This window comes from Saimiri boliviensis, chromosome X (assembly GCF_048565385.1).
Source record: "Saimiri boliviensis isolate mSaiBol1 chromosome X, mSaiBol1.pri, whole genome shotgun sequence".
In the NCBI taxonomy this organism is placed as follows: domain Eukaryota; kingdom Metazoa; phylum Chordata; class Mammalia; order Primates; family Cebidae; genus Saimiri; species Saimiri boliviensis.
The window spans coordinates 106259237-106282298 of record NC_133470.1 but is presented as its reverse complement, the minus strand read 5'-3'; the positions used below and the strand labels follow the sequence as shown (position 1 = coordinate 106282298).

General features: G+C 38.8%; 1 protein-coding gene and 1 pseudogene across 8 annotated transcripts in view; one reads left to right on the top strand and one right to left on the bottom strand.

The window, feature by feature from the left end:
* The window catches only part of ENOX2 (ecto-NOX disulfide-thiol exchanger 2), a 290848-nt gene that overhangs the window by 23697 nt on the left and 244089 nt on the right, over positions 1-23062 (bottom strand). For all 8 annotated transcript variants that reach the window (XM_039463952.2, XM_039463951.2, XM_039463953.2 and 5 more), the window contains 3 exons: positions 22702-22914; positions 20602-20708; positions 11859-11973 (listed from right to left, as the gene is read on the bottom strand). In XM_039463952.2, the coding sequence (XP_039319886.1) occupies positions 11859-11973; positions 20602-20708; positions 22702-22914 (435 nt within the window). The remainder of the gene's footprint in view (positions 1-11858; positions 11974-20601; positions 20709-22701; positions 22915-23062) is intronic.
* LOC101043967 (SREBP regulating gene protein pseudogene) lies at positions 1302-1898 on the top strand (annotated as a pseudogene).

Sequence of the window (23062 nt, the reverse complement as noted above, 5' to 3'; positions counted from 1 at the left end):
GAAAAGGTGGAGCACAGAGGATTTTAGGGCAGTGAAACTATTCTGTATGATACTACAATGGTGGATATATACCATTTTAAATTTGTCAAAACGCAAAGAATATATAATACCAAGAAACAATTCTAATTTAAACTATAAACTTTAGGTAATGATGATATATTAGTGTAGGTTCATCAATTGTAACAAATTGTAATCAACTGTAACAAAAATGTACCATTTTGGTGGAGGATGTTGATAGTGGAGGATACTGTGCTTCTACAGGGACAGAGATTATATGGAAACTCTCCACTTCCCGTTCAAAAACCTTTCCATTCAATTTTGCTGTGAATGTAAACTGTTCTAAAAGAGAAAGTTTATTAATTTTAAAAATGAAGGAAACTTAGGTTACATGTAATTATTTATGGTTTAGGGCACATTTTTCAAGTTCAAAAATTATAAAGCGTATTTCAAAATATTTAATCAGACTTTCATTCACTCAACAAACATTCATTGAGTACCTTTAGAATGAAAGGTAGAATGAAGTGGAAAACAAAAAGAAAATGTGTAAGGGTAGGACATAAATTAGGTAAAAAGCAAGGTTTTTATTTAGAGCTGTCTCCTCAACATTATTTTTAATGAGAACCAAATAATTATGGTAGGTCTTCCATAGGTATTAAAGAGGTCAATAACACTAGTTTCAATGTAGTCCAGAAAATACAATTTAGAAAGTCAAGGTTCAGGCATATGACTATGGTTTAAAAGAATGATTCCACTAGTTTTGGCCGGGCCGGGCTCACACCTGTGATCCCAGCACTTTGGGAGGCCGAGGCGGGCTGATCACGAGGCCAGGAGTTTGAGACCAGCCTGGCCAACATAGTGAAACCCCATCTGTATAAAAAATACAAAAATTAGCCAGGTGTGGTGACATGCGCCTGTAATCCCAGCTACTCAGGAGGCTGAGGCAGGAGAATTGCTCGAACCCAGGAGGCAGAAGTTGCAGTGAGCTGAGATTGTGCTATTGCACTCAAGCCTGGGTGACAGTGTGAGACTCCATCTCAAAAAAAAAAAAAAAAAAAAAAAAGATTCCACTAGTTTCTATTGTTTACAAGCCAAATTAATGGAAACATTTGTAGTTTATAACTTTTTTGATTACTAACAGAACACAAAACTCAGAAAAAGAGACATTTTAAAAATGGATCAAAGCGGACTGGGCCACGGGCCTTGGGGCTCGTGCCCGCCTGGAGGGATGGGGCTGCAGGGCGCATAAGGGCGGGGCCTGCCGCGTTCTGTGCCAGGCTGCCGCGCCCCACATTCGCGCTGGGATGGTGAACCTGGCGGCCACGATGTGGCACTGGCTTCTGCGGAAGAGGTGGGTTCTCGCCCTGATCTTTGGGCTGTTGCTTGTCTACTTCCTCAGCAGTACCTCCAAGCATGAGGAGAGGGCAGTGAGAGTTAGGAATCCCCTGCAGGTTCAAGACCATGATCAACCCATCCCGTGGAAAGTGAAGTTTAACTTGGGCAACAGTAGTCGTCTGAGCAATCAGCGTTGCAACTCCATTCAAGGGAAGTTGCTGTCAGCCCTACCTCCTCACGGATGGGCTCCACTACGTTTGTGAATGGCTGCTGTAACGTCAGCGTCCCTAGCACAAAGCAATACTGCTGCGATGGCTGCTGGTCCAGCGGCTGCTGAGTACTGTGTCTCCTGCTGCCCGCAGCCCAGCAAGCAACTTCTGGAGCACTTCCTCAACTGGGCAGCTGTGGCATTCCACAACCTCTTCATGGCAGTCGAAGATCACTTGGAGTTGTGCCTGGCCAAATGCAGGACCTCATCTCAGAGCGTGCAGCATGAGAACACCTACCGGGACCCCATAGCAAAGTACTGCTATGAAGAAAGCCTGCCTGAGCTCTTCCCTGCATGAGGGGTGCAGTAGACTTGCCCCAGCCTGGGTGAGGAAGCCTCACCGACGAACTCGCCTCCTGAGGCCCAGCTTCAGCGCTCAGGCCAGGCTGTGGGAAGAAGACAAAGGCAGCACTAGGAAACCTTGGCTTTGACCACTTCTTGTGTTGGCGTCTTTGGCTTCGCTCACCACCCGGGCTTACCAGATGGAACTCTTCTGTAAAGCAGCTTGGACCCTCCAGCTGGTCTCATTTGGGAAAGATGAAACCACAGGCCAGGCTCATGGCAGTGCTGGCATTCTTGGACGACTGGACCCTGAGACCTAAACAGGGACCTGTGACTTGTGTTCATCGGGGGCTGGTGTCACTTCTAGGTTTGATCCAGGCCTTTTCACTGTAAAAAATTATTTATTGGATTCCTTTGGAGTAGTGGGAAAATTACAATGTTTTATGTAGGAAAATGCCTTGCCCTTCTAGTTAAATATGTTCAAGGAAATTATTTTTGTGGTTCTGTGTTCTCCAGTTTCAGGAGTTAAGTCATCCCTTCACCCAGATAAAATGCTTTTTCTTTTAGAATGTCGATGTTCTCTCTAGGCAGTTATTTTTGTTTGTATTTCGACAGTATCAAGCATAGCCCCTGAACATAACCTGTTAGCGATATCCTGATGTTTAAAATTGTCTAAAAACTAAGACACTTCCATTCTAATCTAACTGCAAGATTTGTAGCAGTAGGCACTGTGTGCCTGCCCTCAAGTTCTTTTCTAGTGGTGGTTAAATGTGCTCATATGCCCTATGGAGAGCACTGTTTTAGTAGAAGTCTACCTTCTCGTCTTGGAGGAATTTGTTCTCATTTCTTTTGCCACTTAAAATTAACTGTGGGCTGCTCAGCCAGGGTACAATGGGAGCCTCAGGAAGGTCAGAGGCAACCTCCTCTGTTCTGTCAATAGAAACCCAATGTTGAGGCAATTCCTAAACAGAGATGCACCTAGCAGCTTGCTGTATGTGTTAATTCTTTATTGCTTTCAGCTTTGGGGGTGTAACAGGTATAAATGTTTAGTTCCCCTATGATTTGCAAAGAAGAAGGAGAAACCCAACTTGTCAGAGCACTGCAAAAGAACAGTCTTACTCCTGCCCTGAGTGGTAGATGAGAATGGTCATTATGGCTTAGAGAATGCTGCACATGTAGGTTGGTGTGACCTGAATCCACATGCTTAAAGCATTCCTCATTTTTCTACTGTAACGCAGATTCTCTGGCCCAAGGTCTACAATATTTGATCCTAAGATCGAGAATATCATGCCCACTGAATAGTACTGCTCTTTGATTTCAGGAATCACATTAACACACAACTCTCTTATATTCCTTTACTAACCTCAGGATTGAGCAAGGTCTTTTTTATTTTTTGTTTTTTGGTTCAAATTATTGACCTGGGAGCCGGGTGCTAGTTCTATGGTCAGCATTCAATGTTTTGTTTTGTTTTTTCCAGTGGAGCTTTTTCTTTGGGCCATATTTGCCTTCCAATACATTTCAGCAATATGTAGTGGTAATTTTTCTTAACTTCCTATTACTACCTCTTATACTTATCTCCCAAAATAATTTGCCTCCCTTAAATATGTTTTTTTAGAGGGTAAGCTGTCAGGCAATTAAAAAAAAATTAGATCCCAAGAAATCTATTCCATTTGCATTAAATTTTTCAGATTCCGTGTGTTTGCAGCAGGACTAAATCAAACTCTGATATGAAAAAATAATAATAATAAATGGATCAAAATTACAATCTGTATATTAAACTTATAGGAAAGTTAAAAGGCAATTTGACAAAAATATTAATTTTCTTAATTACCTATAGGGAAGAACTTTGGGTAGAAGAAAGTAAAAGAAAAGTAATAGAAATTAAACCATTAAAATTATTAGCTATAGATGGTCAAAGAAGTGTTTATCTAAAGTAATTTCAAGAAGATTCATCTTCTACATAATGAATGGAAAAAATTTGTGCATTACAAATATGAAATATTGCTATGGTTTGGTTATGATTTATTTGTCTTCAGCAAAACTCATATTGAAATTTCATCTCGAATATGGTGGTGTTGGGCTTAGTGGGAGGTGTTTGGGTCATAAGAGTAGATCCCTCATGAATAGATTGATGCCCTCCCTGGTGGGGCGGGGGTGCATTCTCACTCTATTAGTTGTATAAAAGAGACTGACACCTCCCCTCTCCTCTTGCTTCCTCTTTCACCATGTGATCTCTGCCTACACTTGCTCCCCTTCACCTTCTGCCATGAGTGGAAGCAGCCTGAGGCTCTTATCAGATGCAAATACTCAATCCTGAATTTTCCAGCCTTCGGAATTGTCAGCCAAATAAACCTTTTTTCTTTATAAATTACCCAGTCTTAGGTATTCCTTTATAGCAAGATAAAATGGACTAAGACAAATATATAGAAAAAAACCTCATATTAGCATGAAAACATTCTGTACTCCTAAAAGGAAGTTGCCTTTAGAGAGGTGCTGTGTTTAATTCAATTCCTTGAACATGAGGGTTTCCCTAAAACTATTATGTACTGATGTGGGCTGCTATAGTAATATTGTCTATCAAAAGCAGAAAGTGGCAATGTAATAGGAAGGGTTCTGGTTAGAAATATTTTCTACTAGTGTTGAGATGTTCTTAGCATCCACATTTGTTTTCTGTGGATGGCCATGCAATGATCTTGATACAACAGTTCTAAACCTTGCATTTTGGTTTTAAAAACTTACAAAAGATCTTTGGCATGACATATTCATTTTATGATTGGTTTTATTATTTATTTTAATTTTTGTTGTCACCATGCAGATTTTGTGTCTTTTGGATTCCAGACGCTCCAAATAATATCTCACCTTGCCATCTCTTCTAGTGGCTGGGATACTTTTCATGAGACAAGCACTAACAACAACAACATCAAAAGAAGATACTATGAGTGAAGAGGAATTTTACATACAAAACTCTATAGAAAAAGGCATATTAACTATCTGCCAAAGAGGAAGAAATATTTGGTTTGCTTGCAGGGTCAATACCAAGGACAGTATCTTGAGCTGGAGTTTGGCTGAATAGTACACAGGATACTCTGTAAATCAAATGGCTCCTACAGATTAACAATTACTTATTTCTGCTTTGGTTTGCATGTTTGTCCTCTGGCAGTCCACATGGTTTAATACAAAATAGGGATATTTCATTTTCCTCCTTTGTTTCTTCTTGTACTGCGGGCCAGTAATTATGCTGATGTTCTACATGTCATACAGAGATACATGGAAGAGAAAAGGGCAAAGATCTAGGAGAATGATTAGAGGGGTATTCTCCAGTTTAAACGTAAAAATATTTTCCTTCTGAGAAAATGAGGAGGAGAGACTGTTTTTGTCCTGGGGGAAAGGGCAGGCTGATGATCAGTGATGGATACCTGCAGCCACGTGGGAGCAGATGATAATCTCAGTTTGGACCTGTCACCAAGCAAAAGAAAATGTGATCACCTGTAATGCTACTGAAGGGACCTTACCTACAAAATATATTTCCCACTCTCTGAAATGAGGGTTTTTGTCATTTTAATGAGGACACCAAGTCTTTCCTTTCACATACTTAATATTAATTGGGCCAATTTCTGAAGTTGAAGTTCTTTGTACATTGCCAGAACATTGAAACGTTCAATATTACCTTTTAATAATATGTTTGAGTAGGTGAATCCATCAGTCCTGATACTAAAGAACATATAGTACAGTGAATGTATTCATATCCTGCCATCATTAGTTCTTGGCTTCTCCTTTTTGACTATTTCCTATGTGGGAAAAATATTTCTCTTTATGGCGATTGTTCCGCAGATCTGAAGGCGCCAGTTCATCACGGCAATATGAAAGTACCAAGGCAGCTGTGAACTCCTCTTTTTAGAGGAGCCACTAACAGCAAAATCCCAGACATGTTTCTGTACAACAAAAGATCAAACATGATTTTGTGCCGTTAAAAAATTAGTGCCTGAGTCTTGGTACAAAGAAAACAAGAAAAAAAAAGTGGAAGTAAATTCAGGGAGTCAGCCACCCTTTTAAAGCTTCATTACAGGCGATGCTAAAAATGTTACAAAATTATAGAAGGAAGAACGGGTAACATTCCACTCAAGACTCATAAAGAAGTTTGAGCTACAGTGATTCACAAAGGGGAAAAAGCTGAAAAGAACAAAGAGTGGGAAGAAAGAGCAGGAGATGATATGAATAAGACATATTGGGGTGGTCGCAGGTTCAGGCAAAAAATCTCAAGTGGGTTCCCCGACCTCACAATGCCTTGCTTTTCCTCGCCTCTACAGGTTATTGTCTCCATTGCAATCAGGCTTGTGCCAGTATGGATGCACCTGGAACATCACTGTTACCCCTGTTAGATCTCTAAATTCCCATCCCAAACCGAATCTAATCATCTGCCAGTTTTCTCACTGCCCCTCATCACCCCAAGACTGCTCTCTTTCCTTGCTGGGATTTTTAATCTCACAGAGTGGCCAACTTCACTAAGCAAGTTCATTAATTGTTTTCTGGCTAGATAGATCGCACTGCAAACTCCTCAGTGCCTTCTATTGCTTCAGCTTCCTGAAAACTTCTGGCCAGGCTTACCATGCCAATCCCCAACTCACAGTCACTGGACTAAACTCTCACTTATCTGGGGCCACAGAGAATAGGATGGTGCAGAGCTAGGCAGCTAGATCAATACACACTCATGTTGGCCCTTGCTGATGGGTCTGTCACCTCTCACTGATTTCTTACTTCCATACTGCCCAAAGCATTTATTCCAAATCGGTTCCTGTCTCCACGTGGTCTCATTTCCAAATCATTTTTGTGATGAATAAATTATCTCTTAGTGTATGGAGAAGCCTGGGCTACCTATACACTTTCAGTATCCCCTCTCTTGTCTCAGAGAAAGAGGGCTCTCTTCTCTCTAAAGTAAACTCTATTTGAATATGGATCCCTTCCCTTCTTTTCAAAGATCCTACTTCTACAAGTACTCTTTTATTTTCTAGTGTCTTCAGTCTCATACCCTCCATTGCCTCCTTCCTTTTTACTGAAAAACAGCAACAAAAAACCCTTAACTTTATCGATTCTAGTTGCCATTTATAATATCCATTATTTCATTTTGCTTAGTACCCAACTTCTTGACCTATGGTCTTTGTTTACTTTCTTTTATTAATCTCATATATTCTGGCCCCTACCTCTATCACTCCACTAAAATAGCTCTTGCCCAGCACTGTTCTCTGAATTCCTAGTTTCTTTGTACCACCGACTAATGTCAATGACTACTTACTTCTATAAAAGCTTTTCTTGGTTTCCACAACCCAATTCTTTTCTAGTTTTCTCCCAACCTCTCAGAACTGCTTTTTTTCTAACTCTTCTGCAAACTCCTCTTTCCTTCTCCCTTACTGTGGTGGGCCCTCCAAATTCTGTATTCAACGTTTTGCTGTTCTTTCACTTGTTTTTCATACTCATTTAATAAAATTCTCAGGGCTTCTGCCAACACCTCTACACTACCATCTACTATTCCTTCTAGTTTGTTCAACTGTAATTTGAATACAAATCCCTTCTGCCCATTTCACAATAACCTACTATCTGCTGTTCACCTCATCATATTCTGCAAATCAGTCCCATCCATCAGTCCATTTCTGTCAGTTCTACTGTTACAGTTTGATTTGTGTCCTTTCAAAAAAGAAAAGTTGAAGCTCTCGGAATCTGGCTTATATGGAAATAGGTTCTTTACAGAGGTAGTCAAGCTACAATGAGGTCATTATGGTGGGTCCTAACTTGATATGATTGGTATCCGTATTGACAGAGGAAATTTGGACACAGGAATTGGCATGTACACAGGGAGAATACCATGTGAAGGCAGATGTTGGGATGATGCATCTACCAGACAAAGAATACCCAAGATTGCTGGAAAATCACCAGAAAGTAGGAGACAAGAATGGAACAGATTCTCCCTCGCAAGGAACTAACCCTAATGATACCTTGATCTCAGACTTCTAGCTTCCAGAACTGTGAGACAATACATTTTCGTCAGTTAAGCTGCCCACTTTGTGGTATTTTGTTATGACATCTCTAGCGAACCAATATAACCAACAGGCCTCCAACCTCTCAGAGTAGAAAACACAGACTCATTTTTGGCTCTTTCCTTTTCTTCATCATCTATATCCATCTGGCACTCAAGACTTAGATATAGTCCTCGAAAATGACTCTTAGCATCTTTAATCTCATTCAATCCATTGCCTCCTTTTCTTCTACCATTTTTTGTCTCAGTTCCTCTTGCCTTCACTCTGGTCCTACCCTTCATCATTTTACCTCTCACTTCTGTAAATGTCTCTGGTTATATTCTCTTAATTCAAGATTAGCTCTCAAAATATATAATTCATGTTGCTTTCATCATATTAGCACCATGGTCAAGATGTGCTTATAGTGGCATATTGCTTACTATGCAAAGTCTAAGGTTGGCATTCATGGCCCTCCATAATTTGGACCCATCTACTCTACTTAGTCTTTTATCCCCCTATAAACATCATGCTTATTTTCCTCTTTGAGCCTCCCCAATCCTTTTACTCCCTCCTTTCCTCCCACCATCAAGTTGCTTTCTTACCTTCCTTCCTATCATCTAAACCTGTTCATCTTTCAAGGACCTGATCAATTTTTCACTCACTGTGACAACTCTGGCCTACACCTGATATTTCTTGCCTTGCTGCATTCTAATCAGTACCTTCCATGTTAGCAGCAAGTGGTATTTCTAAAATTTTCTGTGGATTTACACATATTTATATCTCTATCTCCATCAGCTTATAGGACATAGTGCTTGTTAATTAATTGGCCAAACTCTTAAAGTGGAAATAATGGAAAATAAAAGGTCAGGGAGGAAGAGGGAGATTAGATTAATATCAAGGGAACAAACAACTTTGGCCAGAAAAATGAAGGAGAATTAGTGTAAGTCAATGTTTTCCAAATGTGCTTCCTGGACCACCAGCATTGAAATCATTTAGGATGGCTGAAAATGCAGATTCCTCAACCCCATTACAGACATAGTGGCTCAGATTCTGCAACTTCGACATCTGAATTTTAAAAGGTAACCCAAATGATTCTTCAGTATCCAAATCTGAGAACTACTAGTCTAAGTAAAGAAAGCAGAAGATGGGTGCTGAAAGGGAACAGCTTTTCTTATGTTTACTGGGTACAGTACTTTCCATTGTGGGTAACAAGATAATGAAATAATTTTACACTACCATGATTTGCTTTGATGTAATTCTCCCTCTTCAACAGATTGTGTACATCAGTCCTTTCTTCCATGGCAAGAGTATTTAAAGTACTGTATCACAATTATGGGCTGGCTAATACGGAGTCTCTCTAAGAATAGAAATTTTGTGGCACTCCAGGGAAAGGTATCTGAGACTTCTAGGCTGGTTTTACTTTCTTCAGGAAGTAAAATCTAACCAGAAACATGCCATAGTTTCCTATAATTCAAGTTTGATAGCATGAACAGAGGGGAAAAAAACAACAATTCTGAGATCTAGTTGCTTAAGCTTTTAATTGGAACCAAGTGACAGCTAAAACATGTAGCCACTTTAGATAAAAACTGAGGACCTATTCACCGACTCACATTGAGCAGGATTTCTGCAGTTGAGTACTACAGAAGCGAGATAACAGAATTAGATACAATCGAGGGGAAGAAAAATGCACAAAAGTCCTTGAATTAAAATGAATTGAAACCTTCTGGGAGAAAAGCTATTTGGTAAGCTCCATTAAGTCTATTGTAGATAGCTTTATTTGACAAAGCAGCATCCTGGCATGTGGAACAGGAAAGAAAATAGCTATAAGATGATCTGTCAGGGAGTTTCCAGTCTCTTAAATGTATAAGACTCTGTGCAGTAGCCAATACAGCTTTTAACTTAAAAGAGATACAGAAGCAAAATGCAATTATATAACCCTAGTAAGCGCGTACAGTCTGAATCTCCCATTCACCCCTCTCCTTCCCCAATAACTCCACAAACTCAGCAATTTATCAAGTGGATGCTCAAACTTATGGTGGCATTTATTTCATGGTAACACTGGATAAACACTGTGTACAATACTGTAGATACTGAGGTGTAAACAATTATACAAGTGAAAGATTAATCAGTTACAAAACATCCTATATAAGCACTTAAATAATTTGAATCGTTCAATTCTTATTCTCCTCGTTGTTTATTTTGGCTATAAGCTTATAGTATTTATTTGCAGTAATTAGTTGACTATACTGAAAATGCTAGCTAACCACTGATTACATACGGTGTATTCAATATACATAGCAGTTTGTATGTTTAGGGTTCAAACATATGGCAAAAATAGAAAATATTCAGATGTAACAGCTAATGAATATCTTTTTAAAAGTCTGACTTGGTATTTTTCTTTCCTTCAGAGTTCCTGTTTATGGAGTGAAAATTCTAAGACCACTCAAGTGGCTACAGAGCTGCTGACTTCACTATACAAGTACTGGAACCAGGAAATTCAGATTTGAATTATAATTTCTCTCTCTCGTTTATACACACACACACACACACACACACACGTACACAGCAGGAACACTATACAACTATATCTCCAATCTCCAGCATAGTGCTTAGTATGTAATAATTATTAAATAAATGGATAAACTAATTTATCCATCACAAAATCCGTGTGAGATTTTTTTTTTTTTTTTTGAGATGGAGTTTCCCTCTTGTTGCCCAGGCTGGAGTGCAACTGTGTGACCTTGGCTCACTGCAATGTCCGCCTCCCAGGTTCAAGGGATTCTCCCGCCTCGGCCTCCCAAGTAGCTGGGATTACAGGCGCCTGCCATCATGCCTGGCTAATTTTTTGTATTTTTAGTAGAGATGGGGTTTCACCATTATAGTCAGGCTAGTCTCGAACTCCTGACCTCAGGTGATCCACCCACCTCTCTCTGCCTTCCAAAGTGCTGAGATTACAGGCATGAGCCACCGTGCCTGGTTGTTAGATGGTTTTAATAATGTTCTTCTTACAAGTGTGGAAGCTGAGCCTCAGTGGGAAAGAAGTCCCTCCTAAGTCAAGAAGGACAGAGTTGGAACTAGAACTCAGGTGTTTCAACTTTAGATCCAGTGCCTTTTCCACTGTATCTTCCTATAATCTAACTTCTAAGATTGTCTGAAAGGGTTTGCCTGAAAAGAGTAGTCTTCTGGCTATTTTATTATCTGCAGTGGTAATTCTCCCATCCAAGATACTTTATTATGAAACTGAAGGGGGGGGGGGGTATTATCCTATTCAAAAAGTTTGCCCTGTGGGTCCCACTAATGACCTATAACATAACCTCTGTCTCACAGTGAGGTTCTGACTATACTAGGTTAGAGCTGCCTAAATGCCCAGTGCTTTTTGGAAAAGAAATTCTACTTTTGGCTGGGTGCGGTAGCTCATTCCTGTAAATCCCAGTACTTTGGAAGGCTGAGGTGGGTGGATTACAAGGTCAGAAGTTCAAGACCAGCTGGGCCAATATGGTGAAACCATGTCTCTACTAAAAATACAAAAAATTAGCTGGGCATGGTGGTATGCACCTGTGGTCCCAGCTACCCAGGAGGCTGAGGCAGAGAATTGCTTGAACTTGGGAGGTGGAGATTGCAGTGAGCCAAGATCGCGCCATTGCACTCCAGCCTGGGTAACAAGAGCGAAACTCCACCTCAAAAAAAAAAAAAAAAAAAAAAGAGAGAGAGAGAGAGAGAGAAAGAAAAGAAAAGAAAAAGAAAGTCCATTTTTCATTAGGCACTTCAATGCAAATGAAAATTACAGAAAATCCTGTAGCCACAGGTCTGATATTCAGCCAATGTGTACATATATGGCCTCACCAACTATTTCTAGCTGGTATCCAGACTGATGGGTTGGTGTCCAGACCTTATTAGGTATTATAGGTTTGAAAATATCTTGCCTGCAAGTACATGTTTGTTAAATAACAAAACAGAATTATCTTTACCTGATTCCTCAGTTTCTTTTGTTTCTGTCGTTTCTTCTATTTCATCATCAGACATTTCCATTTCTTCTTCTCGCCTGATTCCCATTAATTCATCATTATGAATGTTGCGAATTTCCTAAGGTTAAGAGGTATGCTTTTTAGGTGTGAATGCCTTGAAAATGTTGAGGACATGAATAGAGTTAAGGATAAGATAAAGCAGCACTTTTTCTCACATATTAGGAAAAAAATTCTCCAAACACTCTTAAGGCAAAGAGGCATGTTGAAAGTAAAACAGTCTCAGACAAAGCAGACTTGGTTACACTCTGTCTTGCATTAGGCTTTCTTTCCAGACCAAGAGCTCTAGGAGTCTATGATTCTTATCTTCCTCTCGTATTAGAAAGTACTTTTGGCCATGGAATACATTTTTCCTCTTACGTAGACTTGTGGACTTTCCTTTAAGGGTTCTGCCACTTTCACCTCCCCATGTTGGACCCTTTAATTTCGCTGCTTGCCTTCCTCTTCTCTGTCCTTTCATAGTTTTGTTCAACATAACTCTTAATTGAGTTTTTGTAGTTTTAGAAATTACAGCAAAGATGAGCTTTCAGGAATAATATTCTACCAGACCAACCCTCCCATAGATAATAGCCATAATCTTTGGACAAAACACAAAATAAAACCCATAACTACTTGATGATATTGGAGAGTGAACAAAAGCAGACATATCTGAAGAGAAGCTGACACTTGGAAGAAAGGAATAGCATAGGTGAGTCTCTCAGTTTTTAAGGGGCCATTTCATCTGAGGTAGACATATTCTGAAGAGAAGCTGACACTTAGAAGAAAGGAAGAGCATAGGGTGAGTCTCTTAGTTTTTAAAGGGCCATTTAGTCTGAGGGTAGACCTGAGTTAGCACCTCACAAGATGGCTAAATTTCTAATAGAAAACCCATAGCCTTTATGGCCTAAATAACTCAAGGAGAGTTCAGGGCTATTATTGCCACTGGAAAATAAGAAGGGAATCCCAGAAAGAAGACAATAGAGGCAGGGGGAAAGAACTTCAAATTCTGTTTATAAGATCTGCTCAAATGTCTGCATGATACCTGAGCCAAGAAAGCACAAGGAAGATTCCAAACAGTACAGCTAAGGCTAAAAGAACTGAAATGACAACTAAGCTTCTATCCAAGATACAGAATTCCCATCTCGAATCCAACCAGGTAAATTGACCATAAAAACAAAAGAAAACCAAGTCAACATTCTTTGAAGGAGCATAGCAGAATCCAGAGTCTTCACAATATAATAGCCATAATATTTAGGATACAGCCCAAAATTACTTGACATATAAAAACTAGAAAGAGATGGCCCATTTCTGAAAGAAAGGACAATTAACAGACACCAACCCTGATATAACCTAGATGTGGTAATTCAGCAGACAAGAAATTAAAGCAGCTATTATAACTATGCTCATGATGTAAAGAAAATATAATGAATGAAAATACAGAAAATCTCAGTAGAGGAATAGAAATTTTTAAAATGAGCCAAGAGTTCTTTTATCTGAAAATGAAAAGAATCAAGGATCCTTTAAAAAATTTCCATTCCTCTGCTGAGATTACCTATCCTTTCATTCATTATGAGCGTATTTCTGTTATATCACTGAGAATATTCCTTGTCTGATAACTACCACATCTGGGTAATTCTACAGCTAGAAAATGATATCTGAAATAAAAATAACCAGACAAGCCTAAAAGTAGAATATAGATGACAGAATAATGAGAGAATTTAAAGAGAGAGCAATACAAATGTATCCAATCTGAAGAACACAGAGAAAGATATATATATTTTAAAAAACAGAGCCTTGGGACCTTGTGAGATTGCATCCAAAGGTCTAAGATATATGTAAATAAAACTGCAGAAAAAGAGGAGACAAAAAGTAATTTAAAAAGATTTGAAGAAACAAGGGTTGGCAATTTCTGAAATTTGATGAAAGACATTAATCTGCATATTTAAAGAGTTCAGTGAACCCCAAGCAGGATACGTGTGAAAAAAGCACATCATATTAAAACAGCAGAAAGCTAAAGCGAAAACTCTGGAAAGCAGCCAGAGAAAAACAATACATTATATAGAGGGGAACAACAATTTGAATACTTTGACTTCCTTCAGAAACAATTTAAGGCCAGAACTCAGTGAAATAAAATCTTTAGAGTTCATGACAAAATACAAATATTCATTTATTCAGAATTCTATGTTCAGAGACAAATTCTCTCAAGAATAAAGCTGAGGTGTATTTTCAGACAAAATTAAATGCAAGAATTCATCACTAACAGGCTTGCACTATAGAAAATGCTGAAGAAATTTCTTTAGGCTGAAGGGAACTGCTAAAAGATATAAACACAGACCTTCAGGGAGGCATGACAAATACTGAAAATGATCAAGATCCCATGAGAAAAGTCACTTAAAAAAGATAAGCACAATAACTTTGCATTTGAAGCAGCTTGCGATCATTTAGACGCCAATTAATGCCTGTCAGAGGCTCCTCAGCACTGAACTAGAATTCCTTGCTTGGATTAGCCTGTACTGGGCTGTACACAGGAAATATCTGAAGTTGCCTGTGAAAATTGCCTCCATTTAGGGGAATTATATATATTTCAAATGAATTTTAAAATAATTGATGGTACAGTTAGTCATTAATCCAACAAAAATCCTCCTTTTTATTCCTTTTATCTGGAAAAGTAATGATTTCTAACTCGAGTTAAGTTTTTACTAAAAATAAATAAAAGACTCTTTTAAAAAGTGAGCTATTTAGTGTCACGACTGATAAGAATAGAAAAAGAAGATGCTAACATAGCATCTCCCATGTGCTTCAGGGGCATTACTTAAAATAGAATAAAATAATGACCTGCTTGAGAAAAATGAACTTTAAAGGGGTGTGTCAAGAGATTTGCTTTGTCTTATTCAAACTCATTGGACAGAGAACAATAAAGGAATTTCTCATTTCTGATAATTCATTCTATTTCAGGAGTCTGATTTTCAGTTATCATCAAAGAGCTGTTATGGGGAAAGGTGATTATAATGAAGTTTGTCATTGGCAAATTCAAATATTGTACAGCCTACTGCATCAGGAAAAGTCATGGCTTTCTAGTTGCCTAACAAAAATGTAGACTGTTAGAAAGTATAAGCAGAGACCAATTCTCAATTCACAAACATGTCACACAACCCTGAGAAAGTTATTGTGTTTCTCAGAAGAGTAAAGTATGTTCCTTCTAGGGAAATGTCCCAGGGTAGGAATATCTGACAGCTAAGACATGTCCTCCAGCTTTTTAGCATCCACCAAACATCTTTATGCTTCCAGCTGGGCAAAAAAGTATACTCTTTTCTTAGAAACATAAAAAGTTCAAAAACTATGTGATACAGCTTATCTAGTCTTTCACATTCTCAGAAATCCCCAGAAATATAACAGACCTATGAGCAAATTTTACCTAAATGTTTCAAAGTACTTCAGGAATAAGAATCACCAGTTGCTTTAACTGATAATAAAATAAGGATAAGAAAAACTAAGGGCATGTTTCCCTAAGTTGTTCAGTCAGGCAGGCAAAGTGGCAGAGCTCAGAGCCCCCACTAGACAATCCTTTCTAGCTACAAAGAAACAGAGGCTCATATCATTGTTCTTCTAGAAATACCGAATACTATATCACACGCATGGGAGATAAAGAGAACAGCAGAGGTTATGGGGTAAGTAGAGTAAGCTTTTTGGGAACATTTATTAAGTGACAGTACCCCCCAAAATAAGGAGTGAGGTTTTAATTCTCTGAAAATCTTTCCCTTAAAACATTTGATGTCTGAGCTACTTGTTTTCTGTATTCTCTTGTTGGATCAGAAAAGTGCTACTTTGGGAAGGAAACCCTAACTAATACCTTCAGAGTGAAGGGCTAAAAGGTGACATGAACCTGAGAAAGGCATTCTACCTAGTTTGGACATAGCTGCAGGCAGTAGAAAATCTCTGAGCCACTGAAGAGCAGACAGCAAAGAAAGTAGCTGTCTCCCAGATTTGCCCATTTCCCATCCTGGTATTTTAAATCCAGTGCTGAAACCGAAAGAGTGGCAATGGTATGCAGAAACATTTTTCAGCAATTTGCATTTGTAAATCTCTACCTGAAATTGACTGGCTCACATCACCGGTAGACTACATCAAAAAAGGTAAGATAGTCCTCCTAAAGTTTTCATACCATTCTCCTGCCCACAGTAGATCTGTGATATTTTTCATTTCAACAGTGAACTGTTAGTGATTTCTGGAAGCACATTATAATGACTTTGCATCTGTTGTAACAATAACTTTTTTTGAAACTTAGAATTTCACACACTACTCTATAATGGGGGACAATGCACTTTCATATAGAATGAAACTGAAATCTGAGACAGGAAAATGCATGAAAAGAACCACTTTTTATACCAGCTGACATTTTTGATTTATCATAAAGTAAGCAAATCATAAATCATTACACATTAATTATCTAACTATAGTTTCACAAGAATTTATGTGGATTTAAATTAATCTCATTCATGTTTTATGATAGGAACATGATTACCAGAAAATCAAAGTTTCTTATTAAATGTGTAACAAAATTCTACTTATCTAGACTTTCTTTCTTTTTTTTTTTTTTAACAGGGTCTTGCACTGTCACCCAGGCTGGAGTGTAGTAGTGTGATCATGGCTCACTACAGCCTCAACCTCCTGGGCTCAAGCAATCCTCCTACCTCAGCCTCCCAAATAGCTGGGATCACAGGTGTGGGCCACCACACCCCAATACTTTTTGTATTTTTTGGAGAGATGGGGTTTTACCATGTTGTCCAAGCTGGTCTCAAACTCCTGAGCTCAAGCAATCTGCCTGGATCAGCATCCCAAAGTGCTGGGATTACAGGCATAAGCCACTGTGCCTGGCCTAAGACTTTCAATATTAAGAGGAAAATTGGTGGAGAAGGGATCAGACAAGGGAATGGGAAGCAGCAGAGGATAGGGAGATAGCTTCTACACTTATGTAAAAATATGATTCTGAGATATCATTTAATATAATGAAGCAAAGTACAAACTCAGGTTCTTAATTAATGTCTATTGCATGATACATAGTGGAAATACAAATTAGGTTGATCCAAATTGTGTTAGATGTTTTTTGATGGCTGAAGGCCAATAACTGGTGTTAGTGCAGATGGGTCCTAAACCAAGGGTATGTGAATTATTTGAATATCTATCTGTAAACAGTTCTTCAGAGTTTGAAATGGTAGGCCTGTAATTCTAGAAAGAACGTTATTTTAGCAATCACAGTATTTCATTTTACAAGAATACTGGCAATCATCAAATCCCTTTTCCTCTAGCCCAATGGTGTCAAATCTCATCTGAGGGAGGATGTAAGAGAGTATCTCCTAGGGCTTATTGTTATGGCTTCAGTTTTTATACATTAGCAAAGCATTAGCTTTTAATCTAGGCCAGCTAGAGAGAAATACATAGGTTTTAAGTGATTCTGTAGAAAACGAGTTACTACAACACACAGAACTGCCAGTAAGGTCACTGTAGAAATCAACTTTTAGTAATGGGAGGGACTTTAGCCTTCTCCTAATACCCTTTTCAGTTGTGTTAGCGGGGACCTCATATACATATAAATCAGGAAAGTAAAGCAATGAAAAAGACTCATTAGCAAACTAGTCTGCTTGACATATACTACGAAAGGCAATGTCTAAGCTCCCCAAAGGTAGAAACTTTTTCTTCATACTCTATATCCTTTCTCTCAGCAGAGTAAGACCACATTGGCTGCTGGTAGAAGGATGTCAATGAGACAAGAAACAGGTACTTTGTGACATGGGAATATCATTGGTTGACTTGTTCTCAGATGCAACTGGTAAAAAAGTTGAACATCAGAAACTTTCACCTTCATGAAACCCTTGGCTTATGAGTTGTATGTAGCTTGAATGCCTAGGTCAAAAATAAGCCAGCCTAGCTGATTAAGTTTTTGAGATGTTCTGATTTTCAGGGGGTGCTAAGAGGCAGTGACAATTTAAGAGGATGATTTATTTATTTCCCACAGGATACCTCCATTTAGTCTTCATAGTTGCCTGTTATCAAGTAAAAGTTTGCAGAGGTTAAAAAAAAACAAGGACGAAAATGAAAACAAAAACAAACTATGACTTAAAGAGGCACCAATATAAAGTGAAAGAGATCTTTTAGGTTTAGGGAATGCAATACCAGAGGAAGGTTATGAGTTAGTTTCCACTTTCAGCTGTTGTACTGAACAAGATTTGAGATATGCAAGGTGGACCTTAATTTAATTCAATCAAACAAGCAGGAAGAATTTTTGGGGATTTCTACAGTCTACAAGTCACATCATGAAACATGTAGCTCCTGGAAAGTCATGTTGGTCACGCACTTTATCATCACCACTCTGACAAGGAAGTTCTGTTACAATATCGGGTAATAGGGTGCAAATATCTCAGTTCTCTGTAGGTCCTAAGAGTCTCTAGCTCATTAGTATGTATAGCTATCTCTACTGTGAGTCTAATTAAACTCATGTATATACCCACCAGATAAATAGGCTTGAAATATTAATGGCAAAAACTGCAATTACTTTTGTACCAACCTAATAACTACACAGAGCATTGAGGAATATAATATTGATGGGTATTATTTTATGGCCTCATAGTTTACAAAAGTGCTGTGACCTAGGCAAATCAGCATTCCAACCAGAGGCTCCCTTCCTCCTGCAAAAAGGCAACGTTGTACTGTCAGGGCTTTCCTTAAAGGGTGGGACTGTTCAGCCAACTTCTTTTAACCCAGAGGGCTTAGAAGTTTATGTGTATCAAAGAGAAGGTAGAAACTTAATGCAGTATTGCTTTTCTATAATCATAAGACCTATTGAGCATTTTTCTCTTGACTTTTATTCTTCTGAACTGAAGACTGGATATTTTAAATTTAGCGTGTGAAATTCCACTCCTCCTCTTGATCACTTTCATTACCCTTCTGGCTGCCTGAAGGCAAAGATCACTTCATTCTATGTTGCCCGTCATAGTGCTTGAGATAGAGAAAGTGATCAGTGAACATTTGAGTCACAAAGTTGAATTTTGTTTGTTGAAGTTGAACATGAGGCAGCCCTAGGATTCTAAAACCATTTTGTGCTACAGTAAGATAATAGCTTCCTTTTTTACCTAATTCTTTAAAAAACAAGTAAAGATGCTATTGGCTTTTTCTGACTCTACCTACCCATTAGGTGAATGTCTTCAGGGATTTCTCTCTAGTGACTCCCAGATCACTTTGCTGTGCTGGAATTGATGGCTCAGATACTATCAGTTTATAAACAGGGTTTGGCTTATTTTCTCCTAAATGATTTTCATGGTTTTCAAATTATTCTCACATAAACAATCTAATATATTCTCATGACAGACAGAGAGTAATTATTATCTTTACTTTATAAGTTAAGAAACAAAGATTTGCAAAGGTTAAATGACTAGCTCAAGACCACAAAGCATTTTGCACCAGAGCTCACAGTGACAAGAATAATTTCTAGTCCATTTGGTAGCTCTGTAATTTTGTGTAAATCGCTTAACATTTTTATGTTTCAGTTTTCCTGCATGCAAAGCATGAATTCTATACCTACTCACTATCTCTTATGAAGTTTTTAATAAAAACTGAAGTAATAGTATATTTTTCAAACTGTTTGCACATTTCCTAACTCATCTAATCTTAGAAGACTGGTTTCATTATTGTCTTGAATTTACAGGTGAAGAAATAGAGACTGACAAAGGCTGAATAACCTGCTCAGTCACACAGTTCTAACGTCAGAGCTGAGATTTGAATTCATGTCTGGCTCTGAGTTCGATACTTTTGTCACTCCACCATGTCTATTGTGAGGCTCACACAGGTGAGATAACCAATGTGAAAGCACATTATAAAAGTAAATATCTTTTAAATGCTATTTAAAAGTTAAGGAATATGACAATTTACATTGATAGATATAATGGGACTGCTACCAGGCTGGCAAAGAGGACCAGAAATGTAGTTGAAAAAGTTGCTGCATATATAAACTGAAAATATTAGGGCTTGGTAAGGAAGTTGCCCATAGGAATAGGAGGGCTTGAGGCATATGTAACAGGATTTCTGATGGCAGATCAGTGAAATATCCCATCTCGATTTTTAATCTTTGATTCAGAATAGCAAACTAATCATATCACATTTATTCTAGTGTTATGTTAAAAACGTCAGTTGAATATAAGGAGAGGTATGTGACGACCTTAACCTAAGATCAGAGTCCTGCTACCTTTAGAGCATCCACCTATAAAGATGACTAAATGAGTTTGATAAAAGCAGCTCAGAAATTTCAATGATCCAGTGGAACACCAGGCAGCTTCCGTCCTCCACTGTCAAGACACTAAAAAATGTAAGGCAGCCCTAATATTACTAACACAAGAAGTGCAGGTCACTAATTATTGTTGTATTCAAGACTAGCTAGCTTAGAGAAGTAAACTTATAATTATCTCAGCTGCATTTTCACTACCCAGGTTTCCATCCAGCAGAATGCATTCACCACAGCACATGCACCATTTATTACCCTTTCGACAGCAGGTGGTCTGGACACAGTGACAGGCTACAGAACATGTCTTAGTGTTTCATTAGGGCCTTGTGTGACCATGGGCGCTTGGCACTATTTAATTCTGGCTAAACTCCAAATCAATAACTTGTTAAAGAAAGAAACTGTCCCCCTGAGGGGCTACCAGAGTAAAAAGTTACCAACCTCAGCTTGTTTGCACCACACACTGATGTTTTTACGCTGGGCTTTTGTGAAGTGGTCCCATGCCTTCTGCTTGGAAGCGGAATGGTACACAGCCACTATCTGCTCAACTGCAGCATTGAATCAGTAGTTGGATCAGGCCAGAGTATCATCCGGGATGGAAAAAGAGAGGAAAAAAGAAATGAAATAAAAGAGAAGCATCAGGCTTGTTGTATCTTCTTGTTATGACACTATACTAGGCTGTGGTTGTGCTTGGAAAAGACTACATGTGTTGGGGTACTGTGATTTTAAAGGGGAATCAAAGGAAAAGACATCAACATACAGAAAGACAAAAGGGAACACCAGAGGTTTAGGGTTAAGTGGTAACAACTAGAGTTTGAATACAGGTAGAGTGAATTCACGGAGGCAGGAGAGGAAGAGTCCTAGCAAATGCGCTTTAATTTAGTCTTGTCTTTAGTGTACTAGTGACTCTGCACAGCATGGAAGAAAATGGCAAACTGTACCAGAACTTTCTACCTCTGGCTGCTTTCATAGCCTGCTGATATAAACTTGGATTCCTTGCTTCAACAGAATTCATGCCTTTACTATTCTGAGGTATGTTTAACCAAAAGCATCAGATCAAAACCTAAGATGGACTGAATCTTTTTAAAGTCTACCTAGCTAGACTGTTGACTGGAGAAATGTAAGTTTTAGGAAAGAATACGATGTAAGTGTGGTCCTAGAGAGTATTTTTCAAGGTCTCTTAAAATGCCAAACAGGGAAATGTATGCAGATATTCTGGGGCTTTATCCCAATCAATTCAAGAGAGGGGAAGCTTAGACATGACTCTTTGGGGAAAAGAAAAGCAAGACAAGAGCCCCTGTCTGGTTGGGTGTTCACATTAAGAAAATCCAGAGCTGGTGGTTTTTTTTTTGGCCCTGTTTGCACCCTGTCTTCTAATGACTTAAGGATTTATATTCCCATGATGCATGCTGCTCTCTCCTTTTTCAAATTTTTTCCTCAAGTCCTGGACACATGTGCTTTTGCCTCCTGGATTTTATGCCCATGTATACCTTCAAAATACAAGATTTTGAAGGAGTTGTTGTGGCAAATGAAACAACTCCCCCTTAATCATAATTATGTATGAGTCAAGTACAGGGAAGTCAAGTTTGGAAAAAGTGGACCATAATTGTTTAAAAGCCAAGTCATAAAATTGTACTCTTATTCTTAAGGTGAATACACTTATTACTGAAAAAATACGAGTGTAACTGGGGTCTGTTGGGGGGGGGACCAGGGGAGGAACAGTGGGGGGTAGGGAGTTGGGGAGGGATAACATGGGGAGAAATGCCAGATGTAGGTGACAGGGGGATGGAGGCAGCAAACCACATGGCCATGTGTGTACCTATGCAACAATCCTGCATGTTTTGCACATGTACCCCAGAACCTAAAGTGCAATAAAATATATATTTAAAAAATATGAGTGTATAATTTTATAATGTGGTAAGCAAAAAATTACTTAATAATTTATCTGATCTGGCTCATTTCAGAGATCTTAGATAGGTGTGGAGCAGAACTTTTTGAGAATGGCCATGTTGGTAGCTTCTCGCCTCCTTTGACTGTCTATAACATCCAGCAAAGGTAGCAGAAGAAAGGAAACTAAATCAAAAAGGTAGAAGTAGCAAATTTGGTTTTTATTCAATCACCTTGGGAAATATAACTATATTGATCATTGAACTGGAGTTTCTAAAAGGCATATTACATGATGATAATGATACAAATCTGAAGCAAAACAGATTTAAAATGCTGCATCGTAACTTTATCAATAAAATACCCAGCCCTCTATTGAGGCCCAGGGCTGTAAAAGTACAGGATGTGGCCTAAAGTTCAGTGTTTCTAAGAAGGTGAAGTACATATACCACAGAAGATGAAGCTAGCAGGTGCCCACATGTCTCCTGTGAAACTGGAGCTTGGGCATTTGGCAATATAAGGAGAGCACAAGGCAGTGAAAAAGGGAGCCTTGAGCCTTCACACAAGATGGCTCTGGAGACCTGGGCTCCTATAGAGAGCAAGTGACTAAGTGAAGTGACTTATCATCATTCCAGCAGAACTCTAAGTTCCACTCACACTGAATGAGAATTCCAGAAAGGGCTTGCTTGAACTTCTCCTTTGCTTCTTCCATATCTTTCTCATGGGCAGCTTTCTCATTCACCAGGCGGCGGACGTGGCTGTTGGCCGACTGGATCATGGAGTAGAAGTTGTTGGCGCTACGACGGTTTACCTCTCCTCGCTCTATCCAGGTGAGCAAGGTCTGCACAGCTTCTGAGAATTTGGAATCATCTGAAAAAAAATATGTTTATAGCCAACAAAGGTAAGCAAATTTTGAGCTATTTTCCCAACATGCTGGCAAAGAGGCCATCGTGGTTTTTGGCAGTGGTGGTTAAATGAATCGCTGAGGATGAGGAGCCACACATACACACAGGTGCAC